Here is a 14,869-nt window from a genome sequence, read left to right as displayed (position 1 = left end):
AGGGTTTTTTTTAATATTCTATTTATATACTCCAATCCAACTAAAAAAGAAAATGTCTGTTTACGAAGAAGCCTCCTTTTTTTTAAACTAATGTCTATATTTTATTTCTAATTTAGTTTAAGTTTATTATAATTTTTTATTTTTTTAATTTTTTTAATTAAAATTCGGGTCAGTTTCGTGTTTTCGGGTTGACACGAAAATTAACGTGTCATTTCGTGTCGTGTCAACTTTCGTGTCGTGTCATAAAACCCTAAACACTAACACTAAAAAAGCAGTTCGTGTTCGTGTCGTGTCATCGGGTCGTGTGTCGCTTTGCCGGGTCTAATAGATGTCATCATGAATTTCTTGTAGGATATATTTGGCCTCATCAAAACCAACACATTTTAGCTAGGGTTGATCGAAATACCTTCGATATAATGTGTTGTCTATGACCGAATATCTCCCTTCTTTTCTAATCACCTTGATCTGCTCGTTTTTGTCTTCGAGTAAAATTCCTACAGTGAGATAAGAAAAAATAGAGCAAAACCATTCTTTAGTAATATCCACCATTAGGACTTTCCATATATACTTGCGTATGTGATTCTTTCAATACAACATGAACATATGTGGGACCCGCTAGGGGTCGATGCTATTTTTTCAAATGATCATTTTCATTTTCCTCTTTTGGAATCCTTTGTACATCCATTCTTTGGCCTTCGGCCTCCCCTTCCTCAAAAAGTTGCCCCATTATTGCCAGATACTGCTTTATGATATTGTCCATCGCTTCATAATTTTCTATGAGCTGACATATTACCAACTTTGAATCACTCTTTAGCACATCCCTATCTAGATTTATTGTGTTCAAAATCTAGTGTCCCTAAAGTAGGGGCTCATCATAATCTTCCATATTATTGGATGCCATGAAATTTAGTGAAGATGCATATTTGAGTTTAGGCCCATAAGGACCACGCACAAAAACTCTAATTCCTGCCTCATCTTTGTTCGAACTTCAATCTACAAATATCTTCCATACTTCAATGGCCTTTGAAGTTTCAGTGGAATCCTAATGTATTTTTATTAAAAAGTCTGCCAATGACTACGCTTTAAAAGCCTTTCGGGGCTAAAACCGAATGTCGAATTCAGTTAGTTTCAATGCCCACTCTGCAAGCCTCCCAAATGTTTTTGGTCTCTATAAAATCTTTCGTAATTGCATATCCCTTCGAACCACTATTGAATGGCTTTGAAAATAATGCCCCAACTTTAGCACCACCACCACTACACCGAATGCAAGCCTTTTAAGCTTTGGGTGCCTTACTTCAGCATCTCGCAAGACTCTACTCATATAATAAACTCGAAACGGCTCCACTCCTTCCTCTTAGATTAGGACCATGCCTACTGAATCCATTGTAACATTGACATACAAGTATAAAGTTTCGGCAGGCAATGGTCTACTCAATAATGGTGGTGAAGCAAGAAAATTTTTAGCTGCTGGAAGGATGTTTGGCCTTCTATCGTCCAGTTGAAATCTGTAGCACTTTTGAGACTTTTATAGAACGACATGCATCGATTGGCCGAATAGGAGATAAAATGCCCTAAGGCATTATTTTGCCATTTAATTTTTGCACATCATTCAACTTCTTCGATGACTCCATGTTGATGATGGCTTTTATTTTGTCCGTGTTGGCCTCAATACCTTTTTACGAAATCATGAAGCCTAAGAACTTACTGAAAAATACACCAAATGTATATTTCTCAAGATTCAATTTGAGGTTATGCTTGTGCAAAGTAGCGAAGGTTGTAGGTAGGTTAGTAGCATGCTCTTCTACCGTCCGACTTTCACTATCATATCATTGACATAGATTTCAACCTTATCCCCGATTATATCTTTAAAAATCTTATTCACCAGTCTTCGGTATATAGCTCATGTATTTTTTAAACCAAAAGACATTACATTATAATCATAAGTACCTTCATGAGTACGAAAGCATATCTAAAGATCTTATTCACAAGTCATTGAACCATGCTTGTCCGCATTCTTATTTACCTCTTTTGCCTCCTTGAGCTCTGCTCTTGTAACTTTCATCTACATCGCATGCTCCACCCTTAGAATGTTCACCGACTCTTAAACGAAGCCCATATTACATACGAAGCAACCTTAGAATGTTCACCGACTCTTAAACGGAGCCCATATTACATATGAGTTGCTTCGTGATTCAATCCATGAACTTACAATGCTCATGATCCAGCTAAGCATGCCTCAATCTTCTGTTCCAAGACTGGAATAATGTACAATGATTCTAATGTATTGTTACTAGCATACATGAGGCCACAATTATATGCAGCCAACGTACTTGGAATATCGGGGATTAACTGAAGAACTAGTTGAACTACAGAATTATTTAAGTGAGACATTGCACTAAGTAGAATCCACACTCACCGCACCAAATGGTGTAAGTTAATCTACAGAATACAATGGAACTAAAGTCACCTGAAAAAAATGAGTAAACCATCAGAGAGCCAAAGTCCAACGTCCCTTCTCCGATGGTTAAGCCATTACTAAAAAGAGTGACTTGAAAATGGAGTTTAGATATGTATGATTACATACGTTATGTTCTCTCACGGATGACTAATAAATAATTGAGATGTACGTACTATTGAGTAGATTTACATGTGTAGACAATTGATTGGCTTTTACCCAGTGCGTCTTCGGTGTTACTTAGAAATTAGGAACATATCTTTAAAATCTGACATTATGATTGGTTTACGTGTTCAAATGGTTACGTTTTATGTCTAAAACTCCTTATTGATCCACGTGTCCAGACCTTCATTTCATACGATATCAATTATAACACACCATTGGTTTTTTTATTATTATTTTTGTTAATATTTTTTTAAAAAATAAATCAAATATTCCTCTTTCCTTCTATTAGGATCGACTTTTTGAATGAACTATACTCATTAATTCTTTATTCGAAACTTGATAATACGAGACCTCCTTCAATCTAATTCACTATACAACGTGGATTTCTCCAATCCTTTTAGAAATTCAAAATAGAGAAAACATCGATAGAGAGGGAGAAGGATGAGATGTCATGTGAGTAATAGACAATTAGAGTAAATATGAGTAAATTATAAAATATGAAAAAGTAGAAATACCTCTTTTAGAGCATCTCCAACGGTCTTTTAAGTTGGCCCTTAAGTTAAAATTTGAGGAGTGAGAATGAAAAATCAGCCCCAACAGCCTCTTAGTGGCTCCTCAAATCATTAAGAGCATCTCCACCCTCTATATTAATAGAGAGCAATTCTCCACCTCTTAGTGCCTCTTAATTCATTTTTTATTATTGATGAGTCTCTCTTCTCACACTATTGGTAAGTACAGTCTTGATCACATGCACCTTAATGAGCAAGTAGAATTTGTTCATTCATCGTTAGATCTAGACTTATTAGAATCTTAAGGTGGAGATTCAAAGCATCCTGAGGCTTAGATTTAATAAGCTTATATCTAACGGTGAATGAGCAAATTCACTTGCTCATTAAGGTGTATGTGAAAATTCATATGGTAAATATAACAGCAATTAATAATAAAATAATAAATGAATATAAGGAGTATTGTTAGAAATGAAATGTCTTAGTCACTCTTAAATCACTAAGAGTCAATTATTTATATTATTTTTAGGGCTTAATACATCATTTGCCTGCTGAACTTGTCCAAAAAGCTTGATTGACCCCCTGAACTTTCAAAGTGTTTCGATAGCCTCCTGAACTTGCATAAAACATTCAGTTAGCCCCCTAAACTTGCGTAAAATGTAATCAATTGATCACTTGATCGTAAAAAAGTAAGTTAAATGCGGAATATGTATTCCACGCATCATAGAATGTTATTATATAATTAAAAAATAAATTAAGAATGAAGTTATTGTTTGCTCAACTATACAACTTGTCTTCTCTAATATTAGAATTGTATACTCTGATTTTGGTCGTTTTATTTTTTTTAAGACTCGTGGAATACATCTTCCGTATTTAACTTACTTTTTTACGACCGAGTGATCAATTGATTACATTTTATGCAGGTTCAAGGGGCTAACTGAACATTTTATGCAAGTTCAGGGGGCTATCGGAATACCTTAAAAGTTCAGGGGGCCAATCAAGCTTTTTGGACAAGTTCAGGGGGCAAATGATGTATTAAGCCTATTTTTAGAGAGTGTACTAAGAGTCTTTTAGAGATGCTCTTACCTCTTGACTTTTTCTACCGTGTTAAAATCTTTCTAACCATGTTAACATTTTAAACCGTGTTAACTCAGTACTACATTTACAAATAAGCAAAACCACAAATTACTTTTTACTTTACCCAACAATTTAACTGACTGACTTGACAACAAATAATAGGAAATGAAACAGTAATACATAGGGGAAAAAAAGGAATGGTTTCCGGCAAAGCAACCTCCCATTGCTGGGATCTAAGAGTCCAAAGAAGTAACCTAGATATATAGATAGGGTAATAGTAGATTAACCTTTTTAATATTTTTGTGCATTCAAAACTATCAATCCCTCTTAGAAACCAGGCCCCTACACAACCAGCTACCTTTCTTTCCCAAAACTTATATACAAACAAATAGACTGTACCCTCTCAAAAATGACATAATATATATAGTACAATTCTTCAATTTTCATCCACCATGTTACTCTACACCACCTCACTAAATATAGAACTACCACATAAATTTCATTCCAAGGTTAGCTTTTTATATATCCTAAACCCTCAAATCTTTGCTGCTAATCATCACAATCTATGCAGACCACTAGGTAGGTGAAAAGCATTACTTTAAAAGCTATATGTGAAAAACAATAGTAATAGTAATTAATGATTTCACTTTTCAAAATATACCAAACCAACCAGAAAAACAGCCAATCAAACTGTAAAAGAGCTATAATTGAGTCAAGTGGAGTGAAACGTTCACCACGCTCAATATTTTATTTGTGAACTACTCGTGAAGCTACTCGTTATTTGTTCACGAACTTTGCTCACAAGCATTTCATTATTTTTATTCATAAACTTTGCTCGCAAATATTGCATTCTTTAACACGAAACTACATAATTTTTTTGATAAAGTTTCACACAAAACTACTTAATTTTACATTTACCCCTTGTAAGAATATTATTAAAAAAAGTTTAATACATCATTTGACTCTTAAATTTGTCCAAAAAGCTTGATTGACCCCTCAACTTTCAAAATATCATAATAGCCCCTTCAACTTGTATAAAAGTTCTACATAGTACCCTTAACTTGCGTAAAGGATAATCAATTAATCACTCGATTACAAAAAAAAAAAAAAATATGCTTGATGCATAAAGTATGTTATATGCGCCTTAGAAATGTTATTATATAAATTAGGGTTAATTTCAAATATAACCCCTGTGGTTTCAAGTTTTGGCAAATAAATACCTGTGGTTTGATTTCGAGCAAATAAATACCTGTGGTATGCTCCGTTTTTCAAAAACGTGGAAACGGTGAAGACACCGTCTATATGCTGACGTGGCCGAGGGTAATTTAGTCAATAAAAGTTAATTTCAAATAAATTGTTGTGGTTTGGATATTTTTGCAAATAGATACCCGTGGTTTGGATGTTTTTACAAATAGGTACTCATGGTATAACAAGCTTAATTTAGACAAATAGGTACCCGTGGTATAACAAACCATAAACAAACGCTTAATTTAGGTAAATATTGTCGTTTGTTATACCACGGGTACCTATTTGCCTAAATTAAACGTTTGTTTATGATTTGTTATACCATGGGTACCTATTTGCAAAAACATCCAAACCACGGGTATCTATTTGCAAAAATATCCAAACCACATATACCTATTTGCAAAAACACGCAAACCACAACAATTTATTTGAAATTAACTCTTATTGACTAAATTACCCTCAGCCACGTCAGCATATAGACGGCGTCATCATCCGTTTCCGCGTTTTTAAAAAACGGAACATACCACAAGTATTTATTTGCTCGAAATCAAACCACAGGTATTTATTTGCCAAAACTTAAAACCACAGGGGTTATATTTGAAATCAACCCTATAAATTAAAGAACAGATTAACATATTAAAGAAGAAAAGAAGAAAAAGTTTACCTACTCAACTTTAAAACTTATCCTCTATAATATTACAACCCCATACCCGATCTTAGTCGAAAAATGCATGCAACACACCTTCCTCACTTAACTTACTTTTTTTTTTTTTGTCACCGAGTGATCAATTGACTGCATTTTACACAAGTTGATAAAGTTATCTAGATATTTTATGCAAATTGAAAGAGCTACCAATCAAGCTTTTTGGACTAATAAGTTCAAGAGAAAATGATGAATTAAACCAAAAACCAAAAAAAAAAATCGAACCAAACTTGCTCACAAACATATTCAGAAACATTAATAATCAATCATGAACCTATAACCAAACCTACTCGTCAGCTTTCTAGCCGAGTTTCACCGTGCTCAAGTTCAGCTTATTTATAAAATTGAATCGAACATGGTCAAACTTTTATCGAACCTACTTGTGAACTTTCGAACCGAGTTTCACCGTGTTCAAACTCGACTTATTTATAAAATTGAATCCAACATGGTCAAATTTTTATGGAGCCACTCAGCTCATTTACAGCCCAGACTCAAATGGAATAAGAAATCTTAGATTACGTAAGAAATTTGGAAGTGTACCCAAGAAAGCACTGCCAAAAAGAAAATATTGCAAAACAATATCATCGTGAAGATCACGTGAGCAATGGACCAAATAATGACCACTCAGCTCTAGCAGCATACAATGTAGTAGGGGCCGGCCCGTTGATACCGGGAATTCAATCAAGTGCACTAAAACTGACATCACTTTCTGCACAAAAATCACATTCAAAGAGATACTGAAACTCAAGCACAGATAGTTACAGGTTTTATTTTGCTTAAAATAGTAAAACAAGACAGTATCTCGTTGCTTCAAAGTAGAAACGGCATCTTCTAAAAAGATAGTGAAAGACAAAGACCAAGAAGAAGAAGAACAAGTTGTGCCTTGTTTTTTTTTTCACTCTCTTGTAACTTTTTTTCTACTCTTTTAACTTTAGAAAGCCACAACAAAATCCTCATCTTCCCCCCACAATACAAAGCATTCATATAATTACAGTTCCAATAAGGGCTCTCAACTCAATATCTGTCTCTGTTTTAAAAAAACATAAAGTAATAATAATAAATAATAATAATAAAATATCTTTTATTTTTCTTCCCCTTTAAATTCTCCTCTCTTCCATTTCCTATGCTCTTCACCACCTCTCATTCTTATTATCTTCACAAACCATATAAACACTTAATCTCTCTCTCTCTCTCTCTCTCTTTCTCTCTCTATCTGAGAGGTAAAAATGGGATCACAGCCTTGTGCTTTTATCAAACAGAAAACTATTATGTTCCTGAGATTTTTGATGATCTTGTTCTTGTGTTCTAAGCCACAGGAATCATTCATATGTTCAAAAAAATCCTTAATGAACTCAACTGTGCTATCTTACAAAACTTCCTCCAACATCCCTCCATTAGAAACACTTAATCTAGATGGTTACTTGAGGTTTGACAATATTGAATATGCTGCTAAGGACTTTGGCAACAGATTCAGTTATCTGCCATCAGCAGTTGTGTATCCGAATTCAGTTTCAGATATTGCTTCTATCATAAAACATGTTTTCAATATGGGTTCCAGTTCAAATATAACAGTAGCTGCAAGAGGCCATGGGCACTCCCTTCAAGGTCAATCACAAGCTCATCAAGGAATAGTAATTAACATGGAATCACTCAAAGGTCCAGAGATGTGGATTCATACCGGAGACGACGGAGAACCGCCTTATGTGGATGTCTCAGGTGGTGAGTTGTGGATTAATGTTCTGCATGAAACTCTCAAATATGGGTTTGCACCAAAATCTTGGACAGACTACCTTCATCTCACTGTTGGTGGAACCTTATCAAACGCTGGAGTTAGTGGACAGGCATTCCGACATGGACCCCAAATCAGCAATGTCTTTCAGCTGGAAGTTGTAACAGGTACATTTAGGCACAGTAAAAGATATGTAGCTTGTCATATCAGGATTAAATGATAAGTGACAATAGAGTGAATTTAATACTTCTTTAATCAAATGACAACCTTGCCCTCGTATATTACTGTCAAAAGCTTTTTCTCCCTCGGAAAAAAAGAATAATGCAACTCAAACCACTTCCAACTTAATCTAATTTCCTACTTTTGGGTACAGGAAAGGGAGATGTAATTACCTGTTCAGAGCAGCAAAACGCAGATCTCTTTTATGGTGTTCTTGGAGGACTAGGACAGTTCGGCATAATCACTCGGGCAAGGATCTCTCTTGAACGGGCCCCTAAAATGGTAAATTTTATATATATATACACACACACATATATCCATGTGCCTATTCTCCTCAAGTCTGATATGATATTAAGAGAGCACAGTCCAATAACATATATATAAAGTCATAAATTCTTCTTGGCAGGTGAGATGGATCAGAGTACTGTATTCAGACTTCTCCAAATTCTCCAATGACCAAGAGCACTTAATCTCATCTCGAAATTCTTTTGACTATATTGAAGGATTTGTAAATATAAACAGAACTGATCTCCTCAAAAACTGGAGGTCTTCCTTCAATCCCAAAGACCCTCTTCAAGCCAGCCAAATCATTTCAGATGGAAGAACTCTCTATTGTTTGGAAATTGCAAAATACTTCAACCCAGAAGAGTTTGATATCATGAACAAGGTAACACTCCAGGAATAAAGTATTACAATATTTCTAATGAAGATGACATAATGTTCACTTGATCAAAATCCTTGTTTTTTTACCTCTATGCTTGAATACAGAAAACGGAGGAGTTGTTGTCCGAACTAAGTTACATCCCGTCCACGGTTTTCCTGTCAGAAGTTCCTTACGTTGATTTCTTGGACAGAGTACATGCATCTGAGAAAAAGCTCCGAGCAAAAGGTTTATGGGAAGTTCCACACCCGTGGATAAATCTTCTGGTTCCTAAAGGCAAAATGTTTGAGTTTGCTCAAGAAGTCTTCGGCAACATTCTTACTGACAACAGCAATGGACCCATTCTGATTTATCCAGTCAACAAGTCCAAGTAATTTGTCCAATAATATTAAAATGACCCCCTAATTTCAATTCTTATATGATGTATTATAACCTAACTTTCCTATCCCGTTGCAGGTGGAACAATAGAACTTCTCTAATAACACCAGAAGAAGATATTTTCTATCTTGTAGCTTTTCTATCCTCTGTCATGCCATCTTCCACCGGCAAAAATGGCTTGCAACATATTTTAACACAAAATCAAAGAATTCTAGATTTCTGTGCTAAGGCTAATCTTGGCATTAAGCAATATTTGCCTCATTACCGCACTGAAGAAGAATGGAGAGCTCATTTTGGGCTTAAGTGGGAAGTTTTTGTGCAGAGGAAATCAACTTACGACCCTTTAGCAATCCTAGCTCCCGGGCAAAGAATCTTTAGAAGGCGACAGCCTTCCTATGATGACAGCTCCTAGAGTAAGACCCGAAATGCACAATGTGAACTTGAGACATACGAAACCATCATGCCTAAAAATGTAAATTATCATAAATCCTCACACATTGTTGAGTATTCACTAGCGGCATTGGAAATAGAGAAAAATTAGTATGTCATTGATGTAAATTAATTTGGAAGTTTTTAATTCAAATTTTGTGACAAGAACATATAGCATTAACTCATGGTGGATGATTTTTAAGCATAACATACAGAAAGATTTGTATATTAAATTTGTCTATGGCAAAGAGGAAGTACCTAATAATTTACCCCTAGTATAAACCGGAAGGAAGACAAAAATAAAACAGTCTGAATGTAAAGCCAAACCATTCAGCAATGTGTAATCTGCATTCCACAAAATCTTAAGTCAGAACTATTCAAGGGAAAGCTGACTGCAACATCTCGCGGCATTGGAATTGGCAAACAAGCTATTTTCCATCAGTGGATTCCCTCCAGCCAAGACCATGTCTGCATTTATCTTCCTGTGGTTCTTCATAGTTTCTGGCATCAAGGATTGATGCTTCAAAGTCAGTTGAATCAATTGCACCAGGAAGAAAGCTATTTATATCATCTCTAGCTCCGAAACCTCCAGCTTTTATAACATCATCAGTTGCTATATCAGCCTCCATATTTACATCCCCAGATTTATCCTCATTAGCAGACGCAATTTGGGCAACTGCCTTGTCACCTTTCCGATCGTCAATGTTAATGTGCGAGTAATCTCTTGGAGATCTGGAGTAATCTCTTGGAGAGCTGGGAACACCTCTTGCAATATGATTATAGGATTTAGTATCTTCCACCCTTGTGTTCTTTTCATCTGCAGCATGTGGCATTCAGATTATAGAAGAATGCAAAATCCCAGAGGCATTCATTCAAGCATATGTATGAAACATAGCATGAAGTTATATGGACTTACATATAAAGAAGAGAAAATTCCTTTCCAAACCTCATGCAAATTCATGTCTTTTAACTTAGGTTCAATTTGAACTCACTCACGCATAAAAGTGAAATTGGAAATTCACTAGAGGTTTCACAAAAATCTGTGCAGCCCCAATCCAAGATCTTGAGTGTTCTAAAAGCTGAGCAAAATTAAAAATTTCAAAGGGGCTTTTAGAGCCTCAATGAATCTCTGTTTCCATCTTCATAAGAAGGATGATAATGTGTTAAAGAAATTAGTACATGACAAAAAAAAAATAAAAAGAACAAAAATAATTTGTTTCTCATAGCTGCATTTCAAGTTTAATGTCCACCATTATAGAAATAAAACAGCAATCCAGTAGATAAATTTTTGTACCAATTAAAGGATTTCACCTCATGTTTATTTTGTAACAAATGCCTGCCTGGATTTTGAGTTTCTGAATTGATAACGTTAATAAGTAAAACAAATTCCCAAACAATTAAGTTGTCCAATTTCTTTTTTTTTTTTTTTACATGTTTATGCTTGAAAATTTACTTGAGCACAGATTTCCCTAAATGCCTTCTATCGACATTGTTATATTAACAATTCAAATTCTGTTTGACCATTACTTTGGCACATAAGGGAAGATTGACAAATTGTTAAATGGTAATATCTTCACCCTAGTTGCTCACATAGTTGGCCTTCTAATATAAGAAACACCCAAAAAACTTACATTTATATACAGTTTCAGCAATATCTCTATCTCGATCGAGAAGAACAACCATTTGTTTAGATGAATAAGATTCCATGTTTCAGAAAGTGGAAAAGAAAAATGTTCCATTCAATTTGCTACGCATTAAGATATGTTAACTAAATATGGAAGCTACCATTAGATGGAAAAAAATGCCCTTGCTAAGAAAGAAAAGCTCCGCCTTATGTCAAGAGAGTGGACATCTAGCTTGGATATATTTTGCTTTGTCTTGACTAAATTTTGTCATCTTTAAGTGCAAAGACACTTCCACTTCAAACATGTATGCATAGTCCAGAATCAGCACATATTTTGACTTGCATATTGAAGTGACTTGCACCTTGATTTTACATTATGTTTTTTTTTTCATAACATTAAGACCTTAATCCTCTTCATAAATTGCATGCATGATAAAAATGACAACACATCAAAATGTATGTGCTAGTCAACATTACTTCCTCAGGTTTCATCTCCTTCTTAACACATTGTGGTAACAGTTAAAAAGAGAGGACAACATTTGGTTAACAACATAAGCGTCCTATCACAGCCCAAACACAATATGTAAAAACAAGATGTGATAAGCACAATTCTACAAGGAGTCTATGACAGCCCAAACAAGAGTTGCCAAAACAAACTATGCTTAAAGATGCTATAACAGCCCAAACTGAAGATGCAAGAAAGTGTGATGCTTAAACACTTCTCTAAGAACTCCTATCACAGCCCAAGCTCCACTACATAAAGAAGATATGGTTAAATCCTTGTATCCACAACTCATTTCTTACCCAGCCAAAAGATGCAAGAATCAAAGTTTATGTTTTCATCATCCATGATATTAACAAAGTATGAAAGATACTTTAATGACCTTCGAATAATAACTAAATATACGAGAAAGTTCAACTTCAATAGTAAATGAATACAACTCTCAACTGTTATCTAAAGCAATATAGAAAGCTTTTGTTGTCCATGTTATGCATTATAGATATAGATATCCAAGTCTTATCCCGAACATCATGTGATTTAAAATCCATCAGTACATCAAACATCAGACTGCATACCATCACATCCAAACTTTCCAAGTGACTCCTAATGATCTAAACTAATTCCGAGTAAAAAAATCCAAATTATCTATAAGAAAGTAGGCAAGTGAATTCCTAGTTGAGTAAATGATAGGTAAGTAAGTACCATGAGAAATTTCAATTGACTTGGGTTCCATACTGCACAGACACCTTCCACGGATGTTCCTTCTTCCCTAGGTAATGAAATCCTCAGCAATCTTCTGCAGGAAATTACCAAAAAGAGTACCATCAGCACACATACATTTTGACGTAAGCAACACTGCAATTTATTTTCATAATCAGTAACCTTGTAAATAATTAAGAAACTTCAGTGTGACCCGGAATTTTTATGCCAATTAAGCGGAAAAAGATGAAAGAAGGCAGAAAACATGACTGATTATAATCAAGCACTACATTTGTCTTTGGTTTGAAAGTCGGATGTTAACATAGAACTTCCCACTAATCAACTACTAGACTGTCAACCCACAGGCCTAATTCGACATGGTGCCCAACCCAAACGGATCCTAGTTTCACCTTAGTGAAAAACATCAAAAGAATATCAGAAATTGGTGGCTCTCTCTTCAAAATTTAGACTTATGAACAAGTGTTGGCAATTTTACCCAGATTCCGCACAATTTTAGGTGTAACTACAACTCATAATTTCAGAATAAGTGACAATATATCAAGTAACCGATACGCAATTATTATAGATTGCAACTTAATTCGGGACATTCTCAATAAACAAACAAGTTACAATGGGTAAACAAAAACTTGGCATCCAATGACCTTATATGCATCATATGGTCGATTGGAAATATCAGATTATGATGTTTTTAGAAGGAATTCCAATGGAGTAAAGCAAAAAAGCAAAAATGCACAAAAGAAAATGAAAAGAAATTGCTTGGATAGATGGTAACAGAAAGAGACAGGTGAATTAGAGTAGAATCTATTGCGTATGGGAAACAGGCGAAGGAATTAAAGAGATGTATGAAAATAGAGGACGAAATTACCAGATAAGAGAAGCTGTTGTTGTTGACACTTGCGAATGAAAGTAAGAGAGGAATTATGTTTTGATTTTTGAAGGAAAAAAAAGGAATTTAGGAAGAAAGAGTTGGCGGTTATGGATTTGATTTTTAAACACGCTGAGTAACGTGGAACCTCTCTATTTATGACACTCGTCCTGCACTAATTTCAAGCTGCCAGCTCGATATCGACCTTATGCTATTAGCGGATGAAAACTGTTCAGAAAAATGGAAATAAAGGGAAACTTTAAAAAAAAAATCTATTAAATACAATATCGACGGAGTTCTGATTCTAAAAGAATATACATTCACAAACTTTTCGGAAATAATCATAGATAACCTGCAAAGTAATGAAATAAAATAAAAAATTGGAATCGGATTGCAACGGCATGAACTACAACAGCGAACACCGTAAATCAATAATAGTTTAACAATTCAATTTTATCTCCACCCGAAGGTAAAAAATAATATACTAACGTATCTCTAATCTATACGTTATGGGTGTCCAAAAAATTTATCCAATAAAAAAATTTTATTTCATAAGATCTCGTATCAAAATGAGATCATCCTTCAATAACCATGAATTATATATTTTCGAACTATTAATAACAATATTATAAAAGAAAAGAATTACCAGTGGAAGAGGCGGGGCGGAAGAGTGAGATAGGGAGGAGAGAGAAAAGAATTAATATAAAAGAAAAATAAAAAGTAAAAGTAAATATAATTAAGAATAAATTAGTCATTTAGTATTAGGTGAGATCCACTTTTATTTATTAGGAGGTTAAAAGTGATGAGATGGCGCGTTGACCAGACGTTGACCAGTCAAAATTACCTGATGTATACTTTAGTAGGAGGTCACTAAAATATTGTACAGTTTAGTGTGATAAAATTTTGGTTGTACACCAAAGTGTGATTATGGGTAAATGTTGTACACCACGTATGTAATTTACCCGTATCATTGGACATAATAAGAGTAATCTATACTATATATAATTACGGAAGCAGAGAGAAATGAGAAGAAGTGTTTTAGAGGTCTTTTTGATGAGTTGTCAACGTAGTAAAAAATCAGATTAAAAATATTTAGTTAATTAAAATTAAATATTTAATTAATTAAAAATAACAAATTTATATTTATAATATATTAAATAATTACTAGCCTATTAATTAAAATAATAAAAGAAAGCAAGAGTTACGGGAAGATGAAAAAACACAAAACAAAAGAAATCCAAAAGTCACAAATAAACTTCTATAAAGCATGATAGATAGTATTCCACCATTATATTCATTGGTCACGATAAATAATATTATATTTCTGAAGGTAAATATTCGATTTTTTTCATATGTTGTAGTTATTTTGTTCTCAATTATGTTGTTGTTTTATTTTTATTAAACAATAGTTGTTATAGTTTCATCTTTCAGATTCATTTCTGTTGTTACCCAGGTTCTATACCTCTCGCTATCTTATCCATGTTTTCTTTTTTATTTGTCTTTTTTTTCCAAACTGATAGCTTCAATTGAAGAAATCCGACAGAAATAGAAGATGCATGAATAACTAAAATCGGAAAACACAAAAGTGCCA

At 34.2% G+C, this 14,869-nt stretch overlaps 2 protein-coding genes across 4 annotated transcripts; one reads left to right on the top strand and one right to left on the bottom strand.

Annotated features, from left to right (window-relative positions):
- The first annotated feature begins 7,376 nt into the window (after window positions 1-7,376).
- Window positions 7,377-9,134, top strand: LOC136208854 (cytokinin dehydrogenase 1). The gene is made up of 4 exons (XM_066000109.1): window positions 7,377-8,047; window positions 8,254-8,381; window positions 8,506-8,766; window positions 8,868-9,134. Exons 1-4 carry the CDS (start codon window positions 7,378-7,380, stop codon window positions 9,132-9,134), a joined length of 1,326 nt encoding a protein of 441 aa, XP_065856181.1. The 5' UTR covers window position 7,377.
- Window positions 9,135-9,708: 574 nt separating this feature from the next.
- On the bottom strand, window positions 9,709-13,442 carry LOC136208855 (uncharacterized). 3 transcript variants are annotated; one of them, XM_066000111.1, is made up of 3 exons: window positions 13,279-13,442; window positions 12,396-12,486; window positions 9,709-10,384 (listed from the first exon to the last, which is right to left on the bottom strand). In XM_066000111.1, the coding sequence occupies exons 2-3, from the start codon at window positions 12,424-12,426 to the stop codon at window positions 9,996-9,998; spliced, it is 420 nt and encodes a 139-aa protein (XP_065856183.1). In that variant the 5' UTR covers window positions 12,427-12,486; window positions 13,279-13,442; the 3' UTR covers window positions 9,709-9,995. The 3 variants fall into 3 exon arrangements, with proteins under 3 accessions (XP_065856183.1, XP_065856182.1, XP_065856185.1); XM_066000110.1 differs by having other exon boundaries at window positions 12,396-12,489; window positions 13,279-13,438; XM_066000113.1 differs by lacking the exon at window positions 13,279-13,442 and adding an exon at window positions 12,576-13,158 and having other exon boundaries at window positions 12,396-12,489.
- Between the last annotated feature and the right edge of the window lie 1,427 nt (window positions 13,443-14,869).

Source organism: Euphorbia lathyris, chromosome 10 (assembly GCF_963576675.1).
Source record: "Euphorbia lathyris chromosome 10, ddEupLath1.1, whole genome shotgun sequence".
NCBI lineage: Eukaryota > Viridiplantae > Streptophyta > Magnoliopsida > Malpighiales > Euphorbiaceae > Euphorbia > Euphorbia lathyris.
This window is presented reverse-complemented; position numbering and strand designations above follow the sequence as displayed.